The sequence below is a fragment of the Rattus norvegicus genome, chromosome 8, assembly GCF_036323735.1.
Source record: "Rattus norvegicus strain BN/NHsdMcwi chromosome 8, GRCr8, whole genome shotgun sequence".
Classification (NCBI taxonomy): domain Eukaryota; kingdom Metazoa; phylum Chordata; class Mammalia; order Rodentia; family Muridae; genus Rattus; species Rattus norvegicus.
The window spans coordinates 106,016,182-106,042,267 of NC_086026.1; the positions used below are offsets into that span (position 1 = coordinate 106,016,182).

Here is a 26,086-nt window from a genome sequence, read left to right on the forward strand (position 1 = left end):
AGGAGGGGAAATCAAGTGGCCCAACTGCACTGTGAGGGTATGTCTGTGGAAGTTGTATAAGTTGTCTGCATGTACCTATGTAGAACAGGTCTCAAGAACACATAATAGCTAAGCAAACCTCACAAAAGTATTTCACAGATGGGCTTATTAACAGTTTTAAAAGTAAACTTGGTTAAAGCTTCCGAATCCAGAGCAGTGGTTACTAAAGGAATTCAGGCAACAGCATATCTGGAAGACCTGATGTTCTTTCAAGAGCATTTAAGTAAACGCTTTATACTAGTGACATGATTGTTACCACTGAGGATCTTAAAAGAGCAGGAGAAGAGAGACATGAAATGTAATAACCAGTATGCTATCTGTTCCTATTAATAGGCAGCTAGGGGGGTTGGGGATTTAGCTCAGTGGTAGAGCGCTTGCCTAACAAGCGCAAGGCCCTGGGTTCGGTCCCCAGCTCCAAAAAAAAAAGAAAAAAGAAAAAAAAAATAGGCAGCTAGGCGGCTGGAGACTTAAAATGACTTCCAAGAAGAGTTGACACTTGATCTGAGGAAGTGTCAGAAGAAGGAAAAGATTCCTGAAAGAATCTGAAGAAGGAAAGATTCCTATAAAGAGTATATACAGAACATAACATAAGAATTGTACATTAAAGCAACTATAAGAGCTAGTCTGGTGCAGCCCTATATAGTGAATACAAGATGACGTGTATGAGACATGAAGAAGCTGCGACATCGGCAGGTCACTAGACTCCACCATCTAATGGGAGGCAACAATAATTTTAATTTAAAGTCAGTACCGAGCTCTATAAAACTGTCACAGAGGAGACACCGCCGGAACCTGAGGGAAACAGACCGGATAAACAGTTCTCTGCACCCAAATCCAGTGGGAGGGAGAGCTGAACCTTCAGAGAGGCAGACAAGCCTGGGAAACCAGAAGAGACTGCTCTCTGCACACACATCTCGGACGCCAGAGGAAAAAGCCAAAGACCATCTGGAACCCTGGTGCACTGAAGCTCCCGGAAACGGCGGCACAGGTCTTCCTGGTTGCTGCCACTGCAGAGAGCCTGTGGGCAGCACCCCACGAGCGATCTTGAGCCCCGGGACCACAGGTAAGACCAACCTTTCTGCTGCAAGAAAGCTGCCTGGTGAGCTTTGGACACACGGAAGCAGAATTCCTCTAGGACCGGGCACGTTCTGTGTTTACCGGAAGTCCCACACCCGCGGATCCCGGCCCGCAGCAGCTCTCTGCCCCCAGACCCTGTGAGAGAGAGACCCAACCGCCTGGTCAGGTGGGCACTCCTGAGGCTGCAGAGCGGAAGAGACCACCAACACTGCTCACCCCTGCCCACATCCCTGGCCCAAGAGGAAACTGTATAAGGCCTCTGGGCTCCCGTGGGGGAGGGCCCAGGAGCGGCAGGACCCCTACCTGAGACACCGCCAGAACCTGAAGGAAACAGACCGGATAAACAGTTCTCTGCACCCAAATCCCGTGGGAGGGAGAGCTGAACCTTCAGAGAGGCAGACAAGCCTGGGAAACCAGAAGAGACTGCTCTCTGCATACACATCTCAGACGCCAGAGGAAAAAGCCAAAGACCATCTGGAACGCTGGTGCACTGAAGCTCCCGGAAACGGCGGCACAAGTCTTCCTGGTTGCTGCCGCTGCAGAGAGCCCGTGAGCAGCACCCCACGAGCGAACTTGAGCCTCGGGACCACAGGTAAGACCAACTTTTCTGCTGCAAGAAAGCTGCCTGGTGAACTCAAGACACAGGCCCACAGGAACAGCTGAAGACCTGTAGAGAGGAAAAACTACACGCCCGAAAGCAGAACACTCTGTCCCCATAACTGACTGAAAGAGAGGAAAACAGGTCTACAGCACTCCTGACACACAGGCTTATAGGACAGTCTAGCCACTGTCAGAAATAGCAGAACAAAGTAACACTAGAGATAATCTGATGGCGAGAGGCAAGCGCAGGAACCCAAGCAACAGAAACCAAGACTACATGGCACCATCGGAGCCCAATTCTCCCATCAAAACAAACATGGAATATCCAAACACACCAGAAAAGCAAGATCTAGTTTCAAAATCATTTTTGATCATGATGCTGGAGGACTTCAAGAAAGACGTGAAGAACTCCCTTAGAGAACAAGTAGAAGCCTACAGAGAGGAATCGCAAAAATGCCTGAAAGAATCGCAAAAATCCCTGAAAGAATTCCAGGAAAACATAAATAAACAAGTAGAAGCCCATAGAGAGGAGACACAAAAATCCCTGAAAGAATTCCAGGAAAACATAAATAAACAAGTAGAAGCCCATAGAGAGGAGACACAAAAATCCCTGAAAGAATTCCAGGAAAACATAAATAAACAAGTAGAAGCCCATAGAGAGGAGACACAAAAATCCCTGAAAGAATTCCAGGAAAACACAATCAAACAGGTGAAGGAATTAAAAATGGAAATAGAAGCAATCAAGAAAGAACACATGGAAACAACCCTGGATATAGAAAACCAAAAGAAGAGACAAGGAGCTGTAGATACAAGCTTCACCAACAGAATACAAGAGATGGAAGAGAGAATCTCAGGAGCAGAAGATTCCATAGAAATCATTGACTCAACTGTCAAAGATAATGTAAAGCGGAAAAAGCTACTGGTCCAAAACATACAGGAAATCCAGGACTCAATGAGAAGATCAAACCTAAGGATAATAGGTATAGAAGAGAGTGAAGACTCCCAGCTCAAAGGACCAGTAAATATCTTCAACAAAATCATAGAAGAAAACTTCCCTAACCTAAAAAAAGAGATACCCATAGACATACAAGAAGCCTACAGAACTCCAAATAGATTGGACCAGAAAAGAAACACCTCCCGTCACATAATTGTCAAAACACCAAATGCACAAAATAAAGAAAGAATATTAAAAGCAGTAAGGGAAAAAGGTCAAGTAACATATAAAGGGAGACCTATCAGAATCACATCAGACTTCTCGCCAGAAACTATGAAGGCCAGAAGATCCTGGACTGATGTCATACAGACCCTAAGAGAACACAAATGCCAGCCCAGGTTACTGTATCCAGCAAAACTCTCAATTAACATTGATGGAGAAACCAAGATATTCCATGACAAAACCAAATTTACACAATATCTTTCTACAAATCCAGCACTACAAAGGATAATAAATGGTAAAGCCCAACATAAGGAGGCAAGCTATACCCTAGAAGAAGCAAGAAACTAATCGTCTTGGCAACAAAACAAAGAGAATGAAAGCACACAAACATAACCTCACATCCAAATATGAATATAACGGGAAGCAATAATCACTATTCCTTAATATCTCTCAATATCAATGGCCTCAACTCCCCAATAAAAAGACATAGATTAACAAACTGGATACGCAACGAGGACCCTGCATTCTGCTGCCTACAGGAAACACACCTCAGAGACAAAGACAGACACTACCTCAGAGTGAAAGGCTGGAAAACAACTTTCCAAGCAAATGGTCAGAAGAAGCAAGCTGGAGTAGCCATTCTAATATCAAATAAAATCAATTTCCAACTAAAAGTCATCAAAAAAGATAAGGAAGGACACTTCATATTCATCAAAGGAAAAATCCACCAAGATGAACTCTCAATCCTAAATATCTATGCCCCAAATACAAGGGCACCTACATACGTAAAAGAAACCTTACTAAAGCTCAAAACACACATTGCACCTCACACAATAATAGTGGGAGATTTCAACACCCCACTCTCATCAATGGACAGATCATGGAAACAGAAATTAAACAGTGATGTCGACAGACTAAGAGAAGTCATGAGCCAAATGGACTTAACGGATATTTATAGAACATTCTATCCTAAAGCAAAAGGATATACCTTCTTCTTAGCTCCTCATGGTACTTTCTCCAAAATTGACCATATAATTGGTCAAAAAACGGGCCTCAACAGGTACAGAAAGATAGAAATAATCCCATGTGTGCTATTGGACCACCACGGCCTAAAACTGGTCTTCAATAACAATAAGGGAAGAATGCCCACATATACGTGGAAATTGAACAATGCTCTACTCAATGATAACCTGGTCAAGGAAGAAATAAAGAAAGAAATTAAAAACTTTTTAGAATTTAATGAAAATGAAGATACAACATACCCAAACTTATGGGACACAATGAAAGCTGTGCTAAGAGGAAAACTCATAGCGCTGAGTGCCTGCAGAAAGAAACAGGAAAGAGCATATGTCAGAAGCTTGACAGCACACCTAAAAGCTCTAGAACAAAAAGAAGCAAATACACCCAGGAGGAGTAGAAGGCAGGAAATAATCAAACTCAGAGCTGAAATCAACCAAGTAGAAACAAAAAGGACCATAGAAAGAATCAACAGAACCAAAAGTTGGTTCTTTGAGAAAATCAACAAGATAGATAAACCCTTAGCCAGACTAACGAGAGGACACAGAGAGTGCATCCAAATTAACAAAATCAGAAATGAAAAGGGAGACATAACTACAGATTCAGAGGAAATTCAAAAAATGATCAGATCTTACTATAAACACCTATATTCAACAAAACTTGAAAATCTTCAGGAAATGGACAATTTCCTAGACAGATACCAGGTATCGAAGTTAAATCAGGAACAGATAAACCAGTTAAACAACCCCATAACTCCTAAGGAAATAGAAGCAGTCATTAAAGGTCTCCCAACCAAAAAGAGCCCAGGTCCAGACGGGTTTAGTGCAGAATTCTATCAAACCTTCATAGAAGACCTCATACCAATATTATCCAAACTATTCCACAAAATTGAAACAGATGGAGCACTACCGAATTCCTTCTACGAAGCCACAATCACTCTTATACCTAAACCACACAAAGACACAACAAAGAAAGAGAACTTCAGACCACTTTCCCTTATGAATATCGACGCAAAAATACTCAATAAAATTCTGGCAAACCGAATTCAAGAGCACATCAAAACAATCATCCACCATGATCAAGTAGGCTTCATCCCAGGCATGCAGGGATGGTTTAATATACGGAAAACCATCAACGTGATCCATTATATAAACAAACTGAAAGAACAGAACCACATGATCATTTCATTAGATGCTGAGAAAGCATTTGACAAAATTCAACACCCCTTCATGATAAAAGTCCTGGAAAGAATAGGAATTCAAGGCCCATACCTAAACATAGTAAAAGCCATATACAGCAAACCAGTTGCTAACATTAAACTAAATGGAGAGAAACTTGAAGCAATCCCACCAAAATCAGGGACTAGGCAAGGCTGCCCACTCTCTCCCTACTTATTCAATATAGTTCTTGAAGTTCTAGCCAGAACAATCAGACAACAAAAGGAGATCAAGGGGATACAGATCGGAAAAGAAGAGGTCAAAATATCACTATTTGCAGATGACATGATAGTATATTTAAGTGATCCCAAAAGTTCCACCAGAGAACTACTAAAGCTGATAAACAACTTCAGCAAAGTGGCTGGGTATAAAATTAACTCAAATAAATCAGTTGCCTTCCTCTATACAAAAGAGAAGCAAGCCGAGAAAGAAATTAGGGAAACGACACCCTTCATAATAGACCCAAATAATATAAAGTACCTCGGTGTGACTTTAACCAAGCAAGTAAAAGATCTGTACAATAAGAACTTCAAGACACTGAGGAAAGAAATTGAAGAAGACCTCAGAAGATGGAAAGATCTCCCATGCTCATGGATTGGCAGGATTAATTTAGTAAAAATGGCCATTTTACCAAAAGCAATCTACAGATTCAATGCAATCCCCATCAAAATACCAATCCAATTCTTCAAAGAGTTAGACAGAACAATTTGCAAATTCATCTGGAATAACAAAAATCCCAGGATAGCTAAAGCTATCCTCAACAATAAAAGGACTTCAGGGGGAATCACTATCCCTGAACTCAAGCAGTATTACAGAGCAATAGTGATAAAAACTGCATGGTATTGGTACAGAGACAGACAGATAGACCAATGGAATAGAATTGAAGACCCAGAAATGAACCCACACACCTATGGTCACTTGATTTTTGACAAAGGAGCCAAAACCATCCAATGGAAAAAAGATAGCATTTTCAGCAAATGGTGCTGGTTCAACTGGAGGGCAACATGTAGAAGAATGCAGATCGATACATCCTTATCACCCTGTACAAAGCTTAAGTCCAAGTGGATCAAGGACCTCCACATCAAACCAGACACACTCAAACTAATAGAAGAAAAACTAGGGAAGCATCTGGAACACATGGGCACTGGAAAAAATTTCCTGAACAAAACACCAATGGCTTATGCTCTAAGATCAAGAATCGACAAATGGGATCTCATAAAACTGCAAAGCTTCTGTAAGGCAAAGGACACTGTGGTTAGGACAAAACGGCAACCAACAGATTGGGAAAAGATCTTTACCAATCCTACAACAGATAGAGGCCTTGTATCCAAAATATACAAAGAACTCAAGAAGTTAGACCACAGGGAGACAAATAACCCTATTAAAAAATGGGGTTCAGAGCTAAACAAAGAATTCACAGCTGAGGAATGCCGAATGGCTGAGAAACACCTAAAGAAATGTTCAACATCTTTAGTCATAAGGGAAATGCAAATCAAAACAACCCTGAGATTTCACCTCACACCAGTGAGAATGGCTAAGATCAAAAACTCAGGTGACAGCAGATGCTGGTGAGGATGTGGAGAAAGAGGAACACTCCTCCATTGTTGGTGGGATTGCAGACTGGTAAAACCATTCTGGAAATCAGTCTGGAGGTTCCTCAGAAAATTGGACATTGAACTGCCTGAGGATCCAGCTATACCTCTCTTGGGCATATACCCAAAAGATGCCTCAACATATAAAAGAGACACGTGCTCCACTATGTTCATCGCAGCCTTATTTATAATAGCCAGAAGCTGGAAAGAACCCAGATGCCCTTCAACAGAGGAATGGATACAGAAAATGTGGTACATCTACACAATGGAATATTACTCAGCTATCAAAAACAACGAGTTTATGAAATTCATAGGCAAATGGTTGGAACTGGAAAATATCATCCTGAGTGAGCTAACCCAATCACAGAAAGACATACATGGTATGCACTCATTGATAAGTGGCTATTAGCCCAAATGCTTGAATTACCCTAGATCCCTAGAACAAACGAAACTCAAGACGGATGATCAAAATGTGAATGCTTCACTCCTTCTTTAAATGAGGAAAAAGAATACCCTTGGCAGGGAAGGGAGAGGCAAAGATTAAAACAGAGACTGAAGGAACACCCATTCAGAGCCTGCCCCACATGTGGCCCATACATATACAGCCACCCAATTAGACAAGATGGATGAAGCAAAGAAGTGCAGATCGACAGGAGCCGGATGTAGATCGCTCCTGAGAGACACAGCCAGAATACAGCAAATACAGAGGCGAATGCCAGCAGCAAACCACTGAACTGAGAATAGGTCCCCCGTTGAAGGAATCAGAGAAACAACTGGAAGAGCTTGAAGGGGCTCGAGACCCCAAAAGTACAACAATGTCAAGCAACCAGAGCTTCCAGGGACTAAGCCACTACCTAAATACTATACATGGACTGACCCTGGACTCTGACCCCATAGGTAGCAATGAATATCCTAGTAAGAGCACCAGTGGAAGGGGAAGCCCTGGGTCCTGCTAAGACTGAACCCCCAGTGAACTAGACTATGGGGGGAGGGCGGCAATGTGGGGAGGGTTGGGAGGGGAACACCCATAAGGAAGGGGAGGGGGGAGGGGGATGTTTGCCCGGAAACCGGGAAAGGGAATAACACTTGAAATGTATATAAGAAATATACAAAGTTAATAAAAAAAATGATTTACAGAAGGCTTCTAAGTATAACGATATGAATGAAAGCCTCACAGCGAAGATTGTCTCTTTGAAAAAAAAAAAAAACTGTCACAGAAGCGACGAGTGCTCACTGAGCACCTGAGGGCACTCATTTGCCACATAACTGCTCGGTTGCTCACGGTCTATCGCCTATCAGCAGCCGCTAAGTGAGCACCAGTCTACTGAGAAAAGATGTTTAAAGTGGAGAAAACTCTACTCATTCTTCATACAGCAACTGGAAAGATACCCCATCACCGACTCAGAACACACCCACCTATGAGGAAGGCTAAGTGAGAGACAATGAGTACAACTATGCTACAGAAAATTCAGGAGGCATTCTTTTCAGATATCAAAATTTATTGTATAGAAAATTTAACACCGTAGCTGTAGCAACAGAAATAGTTACAGCTTAGGCCATCAAGAAAGCAGCTAGAAGACAGGAGTGAGCTACGCTGCTGAGGAACTAGCAAGTAGGAAGCTGCCACCTCATCACAAGCAAAGTCCTCCGTCTTCATACGAAGCCTCTGACCCTATGTGTAGCTTTGCGATTACACTATCTGCACCGTAACCCACACCATATTAGCAATATGGTATGAAGGCGGGCGACAGGGATGGGGGAGAGACATGTCACTGACAGCAAAGGAAACGTAGGGTGACAGCCTGACTAAAAGGTGAGAGAGAAACTGTACAAAGCAAACACGGACACAAAAGCACAGCTTCTGAGGTATTTAACTGGGGATAAAGGCTGTCAGCTGGGAAAACCAGCGGCATCTACCCTTTCTCACTCTAAAAATGAAGTAACATTACCAATGATCACTCCAAGAAATCAGAAAATGTCAACTTATGTTCAATGAATCCTTTTTAGACAGCAAGAAAGGATGTAATACAACTGGGAAAAAAATCCATTAAAATAGTTAAAACGGCAAGCACACGTGCTTGGAGCTGTAGGCATTGGAGAATAATCTCACAATCCCATGTTTCCTCCAACACAAAACCAATGCAGGTCCAATACACTCATTCTTATGGTTCTGCTGGCCTAATTCTGTGAAAGTCTATTCTATTCTAGCATCAGCGGGTAGAACAAAAGGCTAAATGTGACAACTGTAGGTGCACTTCAGGCCTAGGAGGTCCATGAAATTCCTATGCAAACTCCAGGTCTATGTGTACATAACTGTAGGATTCTCAGGAAATTCACCATGACTACCACCTAACTTAAAGAGCTTTTTAACAGCAGACGTTGGAATGTTGGCTTAGATTAGACAGTGTTTTAACTGAGGAACAAATAACTTGTTTATTCACAGAAGATGACTAATTTACTTTAAATTTTATTTAATTGCACTATTGTTGTTATTATTAGTTTTTTTTTTAAAGCAGTCTCTTTCTCTATGTAATCCAGGCTGTTCGAGAACTCACAATGTAGACCAGGCTGGCTTCGACCTCATGGAGATCTGTCTGTCTCTGTCCTATAACTCCCTCACCCTTAGAGCCTGAATTAAAGATATATACCACCAGGCCTGGCTTAAATTATGCTATTAAAATAAACATTATAAACAACAATTGTATCCATAGGTGAAAATATTTATATAAAATTCAATTTAAACTAGAATTCTGAAACATTCAAAGACAGCTTACAAAGGTAAACTTATTGATCTTTAGTTACACACACACACACACACACACACACACACACACACACACACACACGCACACACACTGTAACAAAATATGTGGATGCCTGAAATGCAACACACTATAAAAACTTTCTTACTAATATATTTGGATATATACATGCATATTCATTCATTCTGGTTAGACTGTGCATATGTGTGTATGTCTGCACGCATGTGATAAAATAAACACTTCAGTTTAGTTTTGTGTGTTACTGTGAGATCTCTGAACCACTCCCTATGCAAGGATCCACTGTATCACCAAGAACCAGCAGAGAGCCATGACGAAGCACAAACACACTTTACCTTGCTGTTTGTGGTAGGTGAGCTCTTTGCTTGTCAAGCAGAACCATCGTTTCTTGAAGTTCTTTTTTCCAATACGGGTTCTTCCTTGAGCTCTTTTATACATCTCACTGCCAATATAACAGACAGAAAACAAACACTGAATGCACAGTGGTTAAAGTATTTACCTGAAACAAAGAGCTGACCGTGACTGACTCTGACTGGGAGGCGCCACTGGCAGTTGTGCACAGCTATTAGTGTACAGCAGTGGCTTCCACTGACTACTCGGGAAATCGTCTTTATATTAATGTAGGGTTGTTTTAGTTTTACTTTTAGGTATGGTGTAGCCTGCATGACATCTGTGCAGTGTGCACTGCCTGTGGAAATAAGAAGAGGGCTTCAGATCCTCTGGAACTGGAGTTACAGATAGTGGTGAGCCACTCTATGGGTGCTGGGAATGGAGCATAGGCACTCCACAAGAGCAGTGCGACCTCTCTTAACCATGAGGCCTCTCTCCTGCCTCTAAGTAATATCATTTTAGAATTGTGCTATACAGAATAAAAAGTCAAGTAAGTTATTCCCATCTCATCACTCCTAGTAACAACCACTTTTCTTTAAGGAAACAGAGCCATTTCCAAACTGTAGAACAGCCTGGTCTCTGTGGTCAGTGAGTGCTGCCCTAGATGGAGCTGACAGGGTAGTGAGGGTGATTTACCTGACTGAAGCAGCTTAGGTAGCTCTGGAACAGAATGAAAACTCAGGTTTCTTCATTCTCAAAGCTATGTTCTTTGTACTTACTGTCTACAATGATTTAACTTTCATGTCTCATTTAATTAATTACCCTTCTTTCAGGTGCACAGGCTCACTCGTACCACTGGACTCCTTAGTTTCCGTAGACGAAATTTCATCCAAGAACTAAATGGGGAGACGCAGAAGTATTACAGTATGGAGTAAATAAGTACATTATAAAAAATAGATTTATCTGCCAGGTGGTGGCAGCACTGGCGCACACCTTTAATCCCAGCGCTTCAGATGCAGAGGAAGGCAGACCTCTGAGTTTGAGGCAGCCTGGTCTACACAGTGAGTTCCAGGATAGCCAAGGTTACACAAAGAAACTGTCTTGAAAAACAGACAGACAAAAGTTTTATCTTGCGTGTCACTGATTATAATAGGAAATTCCTCTCATTTATACAAAATGCTCAGGACCAAAGTGCTTTTGATTTAGGATTCTGAAACATTCGCTTATACAGAAAGATATCTTAGGGACTGGACTCATATTTAAACAGAATAATATATATATATATATATATATATATGTATATGTGTGTGTGTGTGTGTGTGTGTGTATATATATATATATATATATATATATATATATATATATATATCCCCTAAGGGAAACTTTATACAGTTATTTTACTACGCCTGCACTTTGTGACCTATTACGTGAGTTCAAGTGGGTAATTTTCCTTTGTCCACTCAAGTTTTAAATATTACAATGTTTCAGATCTTAGAGCATCTTGGATCAAAGAGGCTCATCCTACAGTAATCTGTAAAATAAAATACATTTGGTTATACAAAGTTCCCAATTTACAAATGAAAGGTATTCTAAAAGGCAGTTTCTTAATTTATTCACATTCTGAATGGATTTCCCTATAGAAATAACTTTATCTATAATCCTTAACTATAATTCGTTTTGAGACAATGTCTCACTATTTTTGGGGCTGGACTTAAACACACTGTAATCTTCCTGTTTCTGCCTCCTCAGAGCTAAGATGACAGGCATATACATCTAACCCTTACCCATATTTCTGATGCCCTGGCTGCCCTAGAACTCACTCTGTAGTCCAGACTGGCCTCAAACTCAAAGAAATCCACTCTCCTCTGCATTCCAAGTTCTGGGATCAAAGGCATGTGCTGCCACAACCTGGCTCAAAGCATTTGTTTTTAGCATTTAAAACTGTCACCTTTGATTTGCAGCAAACACTGGCACACAGCTCTCATGTATTACTTTACAATGTATTTTACATCATGGAAACACTAGTGTATAACTGCTGGGTGGAACCAAAGGGGCTATTTAATATAGCTTGTTCCCATTACTTTTTGAAATTGTGAAAATTTGAATTCTGAAAATTCTTGGGTCCAGAGATTTTTACATAGAGGACCATGAACGTTTCTGATAGGCTGGTAACACAAAACTATGGACTGAGCTAAATTTGACCTGCAGTCTGTTTTTATAAGAATCAGGGTTATGAGATAAAACCAAAAATGAAATACGGTCTTATGTAACCAATAAATCCTACCATTTGTTGGCTATGCACAGAAAATAGCTTGCTGATTTCTATTATATGTAGTTGATGATCTTGACAAATGAGATAACCTAAAATCAAATATAAGTATTTACAAACTTTCTATGCAGAACATAAGGATGTGGCTCAAGAAGATTTGTAACATCCACTGCTAGAAATAGGAGGTCACTCAGTGAAAAGCATTTAGCTTCATGACTAGTCAAGGGCTTCCCAGCATGTGGACATCTCTTTATGGGAAGGGAAAATTTAGCAGTTCAAAAGCAACTCTTGCTCTCAGAGAGGAATTACCCATGAGATATTATGATCCCAGTTCTCTGGCCTTCATTGCTTCCTTCCCTTTTGTTTCTAACTTTATTTTGTTTAGATTTTAGGATATAAACAACTCAAGCATATAGTTTTGTAAGAGAAACATCGAGGGTCTAATGCTTCCTCTAAAGGACTGAGGGCATAGCAACTTGGGTGAAGAATGGTGATTCGCCCTCCAGAGCAACCCACTCCAGAGGTTCCCAATGTGTTCCTTCTTTTGCTGGACTTGGATCTTGGTAAGTGCACAGACAAGAACAGAATCCTTTTTGTCCTGTGGACGACATTAACAAAGTATCCTGTCTCATCTGCAGTTCTAATAGATGACCATCCGCAGTGGAGGTTAACAGTTACTTGAACATCTCACTTCTTAGCATTATATGAAGAAGTATGAGATAAAAACGAATGTGTGACTGAAATGTAAGAAAACACCAAGATGAAGTAAAGTCACTGTGGGTAACTGGTTGGCTCAGGCTCACTCTACTTGAGCCATAATCATCTTCAACTCTTTACAGTGCTGTGGTTCTGTGACCAAGTTGTATAATCACTCTGTACGCAGAACTCTTCTGGTATAACCTTCCCTACACTGTGTGGGCAAGAGCTTCTGATTTAGTTACATGTCACTTAAAGTCACTAGTATAAATGCCAGTAATGAAGAGAAACTGTGTTACATGGACACCCGTAATTCCTTAATTACAGAGGCTGGAGACAGAGCTCAATCTTAGACAGAACAGTCTAGGTTATGTAAGGTCCTGGGTCCAATCTACAGACAGAAAGATACATGGACACACACAAAGAGATAATTAAGATTTTCGGGCAAACTATCTTATGCTACCTCAGGACTACAGACATACAGGAGACAGTAAATGTAGTAGGTTACAATCTATTTGTGAGTGTACAAAACTTGTAATTTTATTTTACAAACTAAAAGCATAGTTTTAAATTTTCTCAAAAGCTTTCAACAATTACTTTAAAAAGTTTAAGTTGAATTTCTATTATTCTAGATAAAAAGAAGAATCTAGGTTCAGCATAGTCATGCACACCTTTAATCCCAGCACTTAGGAGGTAGAGGCAGGTGGCCATCTCTGAGTTTGAGGCCAGCTTGGTCTCCATCCTAAGTACTAGGATAGCCAAGGCTATATACTGAGACTCTGTGAACCAAACCAAGCCAAACCCTATCTGATGGCAGTGTTTTCACTCATGGAGCCCCTGAGAAGGTCTGCTGTCAGTCTAAACATGCACTTCAGTAAGAATGCTTGGCCGTCAACGGCTAAATCACCTGCAGAAAGTCAACAGGCATTGGAGACCGGCCTTGCTTGACTTGGCTCACTTAGGATTGTGATAAGGAACACACAGTGCTTTCTTCAAGTTTAGTTTAGCTACATCCTAAGATAAATTTTTGTTCCAAGTTCTTCAGGTTTATAATACTGTATTTTATGTGGATGACTAACAAGTCAAGGACCAAAAAAATTAAAGACTTAAACTTCTCAGCTTCTAATCACACTCCTTTTTACATTTTGTAGGCCTTATAATAGCATTCTATATGCTGTAGGCATTTATATATAATTTTTATTTTTACTTATTTTCCTCTAGTTACAACCATATGTACTCAACATATTGAAAAGACTGTTTTACATTTTTATGATTTTTATGTGAATGTGTGTGGGAATGTGAGTGTCTCAGCATGCATATATGGAGGTTAGAGGACAACTTATGGGAGTTGGTTTCCTCCTTCCAATTATGTGACCCCAGCAATCAAACTCAGGTCATCAGGCTCTGTGAGAGGTGCCTTTACCTGCTGAGCCATCTTGCTGACCCATTTTGTTTATTATGGCAATTGAGAACCCACTCTATTACATAACATGCTCTACTGGGCTTTAGTCCTAGACCAAAGGTTCTTTTTTTTTTTTTTTCAGAGCTGGGGACCGAACCCAGGGCCTTGTGGTTGCTAGGCAAGTGTTCTACCGCTGAGCCAAATCCCCAACCCCTTAGACCAAAGGTTCTTAACAAAAGATAATTTCATCCTCCAGGGGACACTTCTGGTTGTCAAAATTGGGGGTATGCTATTGGCACTTAATTCATGGACACTGCCAAATATCCTACGATACAAAATCAGGAACTGCTGAGTCCCAAATGTCAATAGTGCTGCATGGGAATCTGTACTTGTATAGTTAGGACGATAGCCGGTAATGTTAAGACCTGCTTATCTCACAGCTTTATTTGATAGAATTGGAAGAAAAAGACTTTTTAAAAAAAAAAAAAAGATTTATTTATTTATTGTATACACAGTGTTCTGCTGGCATATATGCCTGGGTGCCAGAAGAGGGCATTGGATCCCATTACAGATGGCTGTGAGCCACCATGTGGTTGTTGCAAATTGAACTCAGGACCTTTGGAAGAGCAGTCAGTGCTCTAAACCTCTAAATCATCTCTCCAACCCGAAAAAGGCTTCTTGATTGACAATTTCAACATGATTTGTTTTTTTAAAAGTAGAAACTGACTCTTTGGAAGAATATGAGATAATAATTTCTTTAAACTAAATGATAAGAAAGAACCATACCTTTTTCACGTCTGTAAAATACCTTTCTTCTTGAAACATTTTGAGAAATTCACACATGACTGACTTTTTGAACCGTGACTATGAGAAAACAAACACAGGATTTGTGTGTGTTAAATATGCACAGTTCTTAAACTCTTAGTTGTGACTCCACATGTAGTCATGAGAAATTTGTCAATAGTAAAGGTTTCTGAAGGCACAAACAACTAGTTCAAAACCAAACATGCTTACAGGTGTTTCTGGTGCATGCGTGCTGCCCTCTACCAATCCGACCACACCCATGCTGCATGGTACTGCGTCCGACCACACCCATGCTGCATGGTACTGCGTCCGACCACACCCATGCTGCATGGTACTGCGTCTGACCATACCCATGCTGCATGGTACTGCATCTGACCACACCCATGCTGCATGGTACTGCGTCTGACCACACCCATGCTGCACGGTACTGCGTCTGACCACACCCATGCTGCACGGTACTGCGTCTGACCACACCCATGCTGCATGGTACTGCGTCTGACCACACCCATGCTGCACGGTACTGCATCTGACCACACCCATGCTGCATGGTACTGCGTCTGACCACACCCATGCTGCATGGTACTGCGTCTGACCACACCCATGCTGCATGGTACTCTGCATACCAATGCATCATGCATCAGCAGTTGCTGCTGCCCAGAAGACCTCAGTAAAGATCACTGGGCTACTGTATATTAGGAACTGGGTTAGTCTTACTAGATATGAAGGCTTTTGCTCTAACAAAAACATAATGGCTAAATTACAGAAACAAAAACATACAATATTCTCCCACATCATTAGTCAGCATGTATCAATCAGTAGTTTTGGATTTTATTAGAATGTTTGACTTTAATTGCTTACATTGGGGATGTAAGTTTCACTACAAACAAACAAACAAATCCCCAAACCAACCAAACAAAAACTAAAAAACACTAAGTAAAATCTATCTTGAGATTAGGACAAAATTTCCAACAATTTAAAAAATGGCCTTAAATATATTTCTATCACTTTGTACTGTGTGTTTATGCAAACTGAATGATTATAAAACCAAAATACAATCAACTCTGAAAAACAGTGAAGATGCTCTATATACTTGACTTAAAGACTCAGTATTTATTTATGTAAACATAAATAAGTATATTAACTCATTAGTATGCAAGTTTGTACTTTGTTTTTAATTTTCACTTTCAAGGGAAAGGAAGAAGGCAGGCAGAGAAAGATAAAGATCCTCAGACGTGAGGGACAGTGATAAAGGAAGGTGGATAATTAAGGGTAAGGCCTCCAGGTCACAGGGGCTGCTCCCACTAGCCAAATAGGAATGGGTCCAGCTTAGGAGTGTTCAAATGTTTCTCACAAATGAAAAATTGTGAACACCTTTCTTCATAAAATCTCCCTATATTACCTGGAACTTACAACATTCTAGTGTGGGGAGCAGATGAGGCACAGGGTGAATGTGAACTGATGACAAGAACGCAGCCATGTCAAGGACTCTAGCTGCCTCAACCCCTGTAAATGGCAAACCATTTACTGGGATCCAAGTACTAGTGTTTATCTAAAACCAGAAATGAGCAAATACAACTTCCTCCTCCAGGAGGTTTACTGCTAGAGACTGCTCCCTACAGCCCCCCCTTTTGTTATACTTAATAAAGACACCTAATTTATAGTTAGTTAGCAGTTAGTTAGTTAGTTAGTTAGTTAGGCAGGCCACCCAAGCCTAGTTTCCTTTGTGTTTGTTGGTTCTTCATGCCTGTGGTGTCCTAGTCAGGTTTCCAGGACCAAGCTGTACAAGTCAAAGACTTACTACAAGCTAAGGCTTCCAGTCTCCAACTTCCCTACCAACTCCCTTGTTTCCCCAGATGATCTCAACTCAGTCTCTTCAGAGTAGGGAAGTAGCTGGCTACTGTGCTGTTCTCCCCATGATAGAGCAACTCCTGGAAAGCATGGGACAATCCCTATGCATCTGGCTCCCCAAACCCCTAAGATCTGCAGATTTCACTCATGTCAGGTAGCAAGTATGGTGGTGCTTCTCCTCTTGGCTAATCAGTCTTAGTTACTCATGGCAGTTCATCAGTTGGGTGCCTTAAGGAGCCAGCTCTACAGCCAGTGTGGTAGTCAACTGTGTGGTAGGCCCAGATGTGATGGCACATAAGTAACTATAGAGGAGAGCAGACGATGGAGCTTCCTCAACTCTTCTCCTGGGGGGGCGGCAGGCAGGCAGGCTGGGAAAGTCACATCCAGCTTCATGATCTTGTTCTAGAGCACTCCTACACTGTGTAAACCCAGAATGTTCCAGGATCATGGCTTTGCATACTCACTGTCTTCCCCACACAGCACAATGGTATGCCATGCTCAGCCTTTCCCTGAACATGATCAGGCTTGGTTCACATTGTTGATTCCAGCTTCTAATAACCAAAGATACCTCATGCTGGGCCAGATGCAGTGTGCCAGCAAAGCCTATTTTTTGTAGAGTCAGTGACCGTAGTTACTTTATTAGTCAGAGCCCGGCACTTATCCCTTTTTTGCTGAACATTCTTGGTGAGAGAGGGACTGAGGAGCAATGAAGGTCCCTCAGAACCTGGACACAGCTTTGAACTCTAGTCACTGTTTGACCATTTCCCTCCTAGATCTTAAATTAGGGGAAACCCCAAAACAGCAGTTGTAGAAGCAAATGGAAGAAAAATCTCAGCACTGGGGGCTGGGCATTTCAAAATGCTAAAATAATTATTGTCAGTAAATGTTTGATTTTTATACCTAAGGTTGCATAAAGTTTCTTGAGTAAAAAGACTTCACGAGTGGCGGAGTTCATGAGCTCTGAAGTAGAGCACTAAGAACATGATGGACGGGGTTGGGGATTTAGCTCAGTGGTAGAGCACTTGCCTAGCAAGCGCAAGGCCCTGGGTTCGGTCCCCAGCTCCGAAAAAAAGAAAAGAAAAAAAAAAAAAAGAACATGATGGACGGGTCTACATTTTGAAGCTAAGGAGAAAGCTAGCCCCATATTCCCATGAAGCATTCATCTTGGAACTGAAGACTTGTTTCAAGCTGTTAGGTGATTATGGACAGTCACATAATCCAACTGCGCCTGCGCCTTTTCTTCCTAGTTGTCCCCTACCATGGCCATGTCAGGTTTGAGTACCAATGTCACCATGGCCATGTCAGGTTTGAGTACCAATGTCACCATGGACATGTCAGGTTTGAGTACCAATGTCACCATGGATATGTCAGATTTGAGTACCAATGTCACCATGGATATGTCAGGTTTGAGTACCAATGTCACCATGGACATGTCAGGTTTGAGTACCAATGTCTCCTTCAAAAGGTGACTACAGCAGAACACCCACTGAAAGGTAATTATTGCATGTGAGTATGTATTATCTTCGGTTTTATTTTTAATATGGACGGAAGTGAAGAAGAAACTTAGTGTATGATAAAGTTTGTTAGGAAGGAAACACTTATAAACTCACCTTTCTTCTGGATTGACATCCCCAGTTTCCAATAATCTGAATGGTTTTTGAGATGAGAGTTAAAGTCCTAACTGTCTGTGTATCCTAGAAAATGTAAGAATGACCAAAAGTCTTATTAATTTTTCAAGAAGTAGAGTTTATATAAAAAGTAGACTAGAGCAAATGGGCTATGGCTCTAAAACAATGGCTGAAAAATGTTCATTCAAGTCAAGCTAGTGAAGGGGCAGCTAAGCCTAGGACAACTTATAGAACTTGGGGTTAGGAGATGATGAAAGAAGTTGGTGGTGTAGGTCTATGATCTCAATGCCTTGGGAGGCTCAGACAGAAAGGCTCAAACTCAGGTCTGTTAAAGCTACAGAGAAAATCCAGTCCAGGCAACTTAATGAGATTGCCGGTCTCCCCTATAAAAAGTAAAAAGAGGGCTGGGGTACAGCTCAGTGGTGGGGTGCTTGCCTAGCATGCATTGAGACCTTAAATTCCATTCTCAGTGCCATTAAAAAAAAGACAGATTAAAGATTTAATGACTTGTTCCTTTGAAAGACATAAATAATCAACTGTATCTAATGGCGTTGTGTAGTCTAAAGACTGGATTAACTACTAATTTTCTTTACTTTTAGAATATCAGATATCTCTACTTTTTCTACCTTATAGGTCTTTCCAATGTTCTGTGCTCAGTCTACTTCTAAGCATATTCAAATAGCACATAAGACGTCTGCAACCAACTGTTCCCACCACAGAGGTGCAGGAAGAATACAAATTCAGACCAAGAAATGAAGTTACCCACTCACATAGGATCTTACCAGAAGGTAACTACAGGGTCTGTTATCCAAGTTATCTTTCGGGTCTGGCTTCCTGACAGTATGTAATTTACATTAAAGTAAATGTAAATAAAATGGACAGAACACAGTTCTCTCATGAGTCTTATTGATCTACATTTCTATATAACCAACTATCCTACCACAGTAAACACTATTATCAAAAGACATATCCAGGAAAATATAGTAAATATACTCAATACTATTTTAGTTTTTAGTATCTCACATTGAAAATAGATAATGAATGTAGTGGAAAAGAAATGACCAAGAAATGAAGAAATCTGGGGAAGGGATATCTGGTATATGATCATCATATCTGGCAAAAGTTATAACTTATGGTTTCCAAATATGATTTCAGCTGGAGCACCCAGGACTCCACCCATCCCATCTGTAAGAGGACCCCACTACGACTCTACCTGTGAAGGAAGTAACCTTCTTTAAAAGTTCTGGTAACATTAGTTTCAACTGAATTTCACAAGACTTCTCCATTTAAATTTGTTTATTTGTTTTCTTGGTTTTTCCAGACAAGGTTTCTCAGTGTATCCCTGGCTGTCTCTGCTTCTGCCTTCTGAGTGCTGGAATTAAAAGCATGTGCCTGGCTTAAACTTGTGTGTGTTTTTTGTCAAAGATTTACTTATTTATTTATTATATATGAATACACTATAGCTGTCTTCAGACACACCAGAAGAGGGCATCAGATCTCATTACAGATCTCATTGTGAGCCACCGTGTGGTTGTTGGGAATTGAACTCAGGACCTCTGGAAAAGCAGTCAGTGGCCTTAACCACTGAGGCACCTTTTCAGCCCTTAAACTTGGTTTTTAAATTCAGTGTTTTAGGTTATTTTTTTTCTTGAACTAGCAAAAGGGAAGAGAGTTCATTTTATTCTGCCCAGATCACCACAGGCTGAGACCCATATAACTGTGGCTACTGTTATACTGCCATGTCAGCTGGCTGCTTTGATTCCTTGCTATTTCCATGCAAACTGTAATAAAAATTTCCCTTCACTGTATACCCAGGACACTCATCACCCGGCTTCCAGCACACAACTCAGGTAACACTATGTAACAATTATTAAAGTCAATCAATCAAAAAGTTACGTTTTTAAATTCAGAGTAACTCGGCAGACATTCTCTTCTTTTTTCTCTTAGGTTGACTCATGGACTTGGTGCCATTTGACTGTGTTTGGGTTACAAAAAAACCAATGTCACAGGTTTGCAATAATCTTTCAAAAGAGCAGTTGCTCTGTTCTAATCTCAGTTCTTTGCTTAGAATCCCCTAGGACTCTGACCTGGAGCAGCAAAGCCCTCTTTTCACCTCCTGCCTCTCCCCCTGTATTAAAGTATCAATCTGCTTCTCTTCCCCTGTATTAAAGTATCAATCTGCTTCTCCACTAAAGACAGACGCAGTCGGTGAGCTCCTTCTTTCAGCTCTCGTTTTATTAGTTAAATCGAGCATGCGACTGTCTTAGCAACTACGTGTGCTTTGGACACACCTGTGGAAAGGTTCTGCCTTGTCCTGGAGACACTGGCAGTCTGTGCACAGATGTTACTAATCACGATGCAAAATTCCACAGCAGAGAGAGTGCACAGTGCTCCAGGGATATACACCAGACATAAAGCAAAACTAATGGGTTAAAAAGGTCTCCACTGGGAGGGTCTTAAAAGAGATTATCAAGGAAAGAATGAGGGATATAATAACAATTGCGCAATTACTTTCCTTTATGAAAATTTCAACAGTGGTTTACCAAATGTCCACATAATCCATGTTAAAAAAAAAAACCCAACAAAACAATTACCAAGGAGATTCAAGTGAAGGTTTCCTTTTGTTTCTTTTTTAATAGTCCTAGCAACTGAATGCTGGCCTCACAAATGCTGGTAGATGCCTGAACACTGAGCTCTAGTCCCAGCCCTTAGTCCATCTCATTCTTTACATTCTTTAAAGATTTGTTTTGTATGTGCACAGGTATATCTGTGTGTAGTCATGTGCACACAAGGTGCCCAGAGTTCAGAAGAGGGGTTAGAGCCTCTGGAGTGGCCGACATGGGTGCTGGGAACTGAATTCACGCCTTCTTAATGGCTGAGCCGTCTATGCAGCTCCACCTTTTCTTTTTTCTTTTAAAGATTTATTTATTTTATGTGAGTACACTATGGCTGTATTCAGACATCAGAAGAGGGCCTGGGATCCCTTTACAGATGGTTGTGAGCCACCATGTGGTTGCTGGGAATTGAACTCAGGACTCTGGAAGAGCAGTCAGTGCTCTTAGCTGCTGAGCTTCCATTTTTCCACTTCTCCAGCCCATGCCTCCATTTTTTAAAAAACTAATGTTCAAAGAGTTTTCACACATGTATATGCACACATCCCTCCTTGACTGTCGGCCAGCAATGCCTCAGACCTGGTGCCCTCACTATAATTTTTTTTCTTTTCTTTTTTTTTTCCGGAGCTGGGGACCGAACCCAGGGCCTTGCACTTGCTAGGCAAGCGCTCTACCACTGAGCTAAATGCCCAACCCCTCACTATAATTATTTAGCTACCTGCTCTTTACTCTTTCTTGTCTACTCTAAAACATCTTCTATAATTAGTTTCTCAAAGTTAAAAGAATTTCTAAATATAAAATTCAGTAGCATTTGACCAACTCTGCTCCTGTATTACCTTGCAGCAACCAGGACCTGACGGCATCACCTCAGTCTCTGAGATGACTCCACCCTCTCAGCTTGTACAGTAGTGTTTACTCATACCTTTTACTTGGTACTAATCAAGTACTAATTAAGTTGGAACAACAGTTCTAGCTTAATAGAAGGCAGTTGTGCTCATCTCTACAGCACCAATGCTAAATAATGTTATGTTTTCTCTATTCTCACTACTTCAAAATTTCTTTAAAATGAAGGTTATGGTTAAAGACCTGATAGAGATGCTGAGGTGGTGGGGATGGCGGCAAACAGCAACCAAAAGAAAAGATGGAAAACTGGAATAAATAACAGAGTTGCGTGGAAAGTGAGCTAATAGTGTTTGTGGTTAGAGGGTTTTCATTCAAATCCCATCTAGGAATTCCAAGTCTGAATATAAGGCAAAGCCACAGTTCAGAGGTGAGACAGTTCTGTTTATGTATGAAATGTGGCTGGCAAGCTCTCTCTGCCCAGGTCACATAGCTTTAGTTAACACAGCCACAGAGCAAACGGACACAGGCTACACAGAACATCTGTCATCTGCCATGGCAGCATGGCTCTCAGCTAACACTGTGAGGCTACCCAGAGAGGTGGGCACTCAGAAGCCAGTTCCCTGCAGTCTTCCCTACACTGCATTACATGATGGACCATGGGCACATTAAGGTGGGAATGTCAAGTAAGGCTGCATGTGCCTCCAGCACTGAGCACTACAGCAGTGGCTGCTGTAAGATCTAACACCAGTGTGCTTACAGGCTGTGGAGGCTGAACAGTACCACTTGAATCCAGTACCACTCGTGTAGGATCCAATCGTAATGCCTTAGTTATGTGAGCCTAGATAAGTTATTTCATGGTGATTTCCTTACCTGTACATGGGACTAATAAAATAATTTACTCCTACAGTGACTAGGAAGACCTAGGTGAGTTAAACATAGAAAGTGATTAAAGCAAAGTTTAGAACAAAGAAATCACTAAATGTTTATTATTCTGTAATACAAATCAGCAGCTAAAAAGCATCAAAGAGCATATATAAAATATTTAGAACCCTGAAAGATGAAAGGGTGACTGAAAACATGCTGTGTGAAGAAGGACCAGGAATAGGTTACAGGAAAAAAGAAATTTCACAATATTAGGAGGTATATTATATATTCAAAGCATAGTTAGATTTAGGTAACTGAATATAAGTTCATTTTAAATCTCCTATTTTGATATAACTTAGGCGAACAGAAAGCAAAAGTATAAAGATACCATGTACGTTAGGTTCCTAGATACTTTTGAAACAACTTCTTCATTTGCCTTCACATCTCTGAGATCTTAAATCACTGCCATGGTTAAACCACCACAAGCTGGGTGTGGTGGGCCTGCCTGCACTCCTGTTCTCTGGAGGCTGAGGCAGGGAGACTGCTGTGAGTCAGGGTCCGTCTGGCTACATAATCAGATTCTACCTCAAAATATAAAACTAAAAACTAAACCGCTGTGATAAACCAGGAAAGGGTCTGTTAACAACCAGCCAAAACTACGCCTACCAACCAGGCATCCCCACCCCTGTAGCTAAGAACCCATGGCCTTGTGCAGCAGAGAAGAACCCTGGCCACACTCCCTTCCCATCAGCAGACTCCACTTACCAGCACTGTGTCAACTGTGAAATGTCTTAGCACAGCCTATTAAAAGTGCCTTATTTTTTTCATTTTACTAAAAATAAATAAAAATGGAGTAAGGTTTTGAGAGGAGCAAACACTTACTGGATAATGAGGTCGCAAATGAAAAGCATGAGGTGACAGAATCGCTACAGCAAAGAAACGAAGAAACACAAAGCTGCTCACGGCAGAGTACTGAACATGAGGGTTATCTGCAGGGATAAAATGGGGACATGTCATGCAAAACCACGAATTAAACCAAGGATGACAAAGCAAAAAAAAAAAATCATGTAAACTATGGAGGAAAGGAAAATAACTTGTAAAAATTGAGTTGTGAAATGATACTGACTGTGGCTAAACTAAGAGAAAAAATGCTGTAACTTAAAATAACAAATGAAAAGCGAAGTTGCTGTTTTTAAAGAAACCTTTTTAATTTGAAAAATAACTTCTTGTTATAAAAGATTCTTGAAATTTTAAGAATATAACGATATTAAAGCACTATCTAGCACTACCTATTGGCAACACTGAATACCAAAAAATAGCTCTCAGTTTTTTATTTTTGTTTCAAATTTATCCTAAAAATCTTCATGGTATGTAAGGCTATATTATAGTTAGTCTTGATTATCTAGTTCATTGGATGAAAACTGCGGACGAGACCAGCCAGCCACCATTTAGAGTATTTCTGTAAGAATGTTTACTACATGATGGATTCTAACTGCAATAAACTGTGTACCAGGTGGTGGAGCTGTGGAAGGTGGAGGCTTATTAGAGGAAGCAGAGTATTTTGGCCCTGGCTCATCCCTCCTTCTCTCTCCCTGCCTCCTCACTGCCTCGAGACAAGCAGCCTCCTCCGCTACAAGATGCTGGCACAGTATTTTGCCTTGCCTTCGGCCTGACTAAAGCAATGGATCCAGTGGGTGTTGGACCAAAGCTTCTGAAACTATGAACTGTTTTTCTTACGTACTTGTCACAAAAAGAAAATCAACAACTTAAAGACTAAAAGCAATTAGGCAGAGACATTACTTTCAAAGCTACCAATATTGCACATAAAACTGCAGGTGAACTGCGGCTACTGATACACCGATCACTCGTCAGGACTTGTTTCAGACTGGAGCCAACAACTAACCCAACAACCAGATGCTGGAGAAGTGGGTGGTGAGGGAGAGAATCTCCCAACTTGACTTGGGTTTAGCTCTTATACTCACTCAGCAGAACAAGCTGTCCATCCTTGACTGCTTGCCCATCTGTCAGGGCAGTGGGACTGCAGGGAGTAAGAACAACTGAGGCCTCAGTTTCATCAGCCAGTCAATGGGTAATGGCTTAAACAGTGTTGGGAGTAAAAAATAAGACAGACTAGCAGGCAGGCAATGCGGTTATAATCTAGCTCACTATTTGAAAACAGAATCTAATTGCCACTTCATCTTTACATATGCAAATTCACGTTTGCCCCCTCTATTGATTATGAAGATTAGATATATTTGTTTAAAGCTAAATGTTTTCTCTTTATTTTAATTACCCAAGAGACCAAAGCCTGAATTCATGTAGTAGTTAGTATTGGGTAAATTAAATAGAGGGACAGATAAATGCAAACGTGATGAAATAAAAAAAATCTTTTTGGATGGCTAAGAAAGTTAATTTACAGTTTTACACAGATAGAGAAACCTGAGTATTCCTAAGTGTCTGCCTTGTCTGTGCCTCCCCGTCATGGGCAGATCTGCAGTGCGCTTTGGCTCATTATAATGTTATTTACGGAACAGAAATGAGCTGAAATTTGTGTGATTCCAAGTACTAACAAGGAGTAGTATTTCATAACTTTACAAAGTCTTTCCAAGCAAAATCTTAACATAGCTAATTTTGCAAAACTGAAGCACAATGATTCTTAAAAAATCCTATGTATGTTGGGACAAGTATCTGTAAAGACAAAGATTATTTCTAAAAAAAAAAAAAAATCTCACCACAGACATCTTAGTATTCTCAAGCTGTCAAATTTAATCAATTGTCTAAAACTAATGATTACCACTGTTTGAAAATATACAACTGCTAAAAACAGCTGGAGCACAAAGGTGTTCCTGTTTATTCCACACCTGTTAATTATATGATACATAAAAAGGTTTACTTACATATTACAAAAAATTTTACAGATAAAACTTTTTCTTCTTAAAAACCAATGATTTTGATTTGCTCTTTATAGAGATAGTTGCCATTATATTGAAATAAGGTGAATTGCATGTTTTGAGATTATAGGAAAAATAAATCATTAAGTCTCACAAAGAAGCTAGCATCACTTAGAAAAACTTAGATTTTACCTATGCACAAATATTTCATACAAACCAAATGAACAGCATGGAGAAAAAATAGAAAAATAGAAAATGTGATAAAGTGTAACAAGGCACTTACTAGGAAATCTCTTAGCAGCCATCTGTCTCAGAGAATAAAAAATATCACACATCACAGTGGGACAGCTCACACTTGATCCTACGATCGCACTGAATACTTTGTCCACATAGTAGTACAGATTCTCCTGCAGGTTTTAAC

General features: G+C 40.6%; 1 protein-coding gene across 4 annotated transcripts in view; it reads right to left on the minus strand.

Annotated features, from left to right (window-relative positions):
• The window catches only part of Rasa2 (RAS p21 protein activator 2), a 119,489-nt gene that overhangs the window by 19,385 nt on the left and 74,018 nt on the right, over nt 1-26,086 (minus strand). For 2 of the 4 annotated variants that reach the window (XM_039080892.2, NM_001105724.1), the window contains exons 14-19: nt 25,949-26,072; nt 23,657-23,763; nt 18,438-18,521; nt 14,962-15,039; nt 10,631-10,704; nt 9,814-9,920 (exon numbers count right to left, since the gene is read on the minus strand). In XM_039080892.2, the coding sequence (XP_038936820.1) occupies nt 9,814-9,920; nt 10,631-10,704; nt 14,962-15,039; nt 18,438-18,521; nt 23,657-23,763; nt 25,949-26,072 (574 nt within the window). Of the gene's footprint in view, nt 1-9,813; nt 9,921-10,630; nt 10,705-14,961; nt 15,040-18,437; nt 18,522-19,668; nt 19,828-23,656; nt 23,764-25,948; nt 26,073-26,086 lie in introns of those variants that run through there. The other 2 variants (XM_063264951.1, XR_010053933.1) reach the window with 2 other exon arrangements.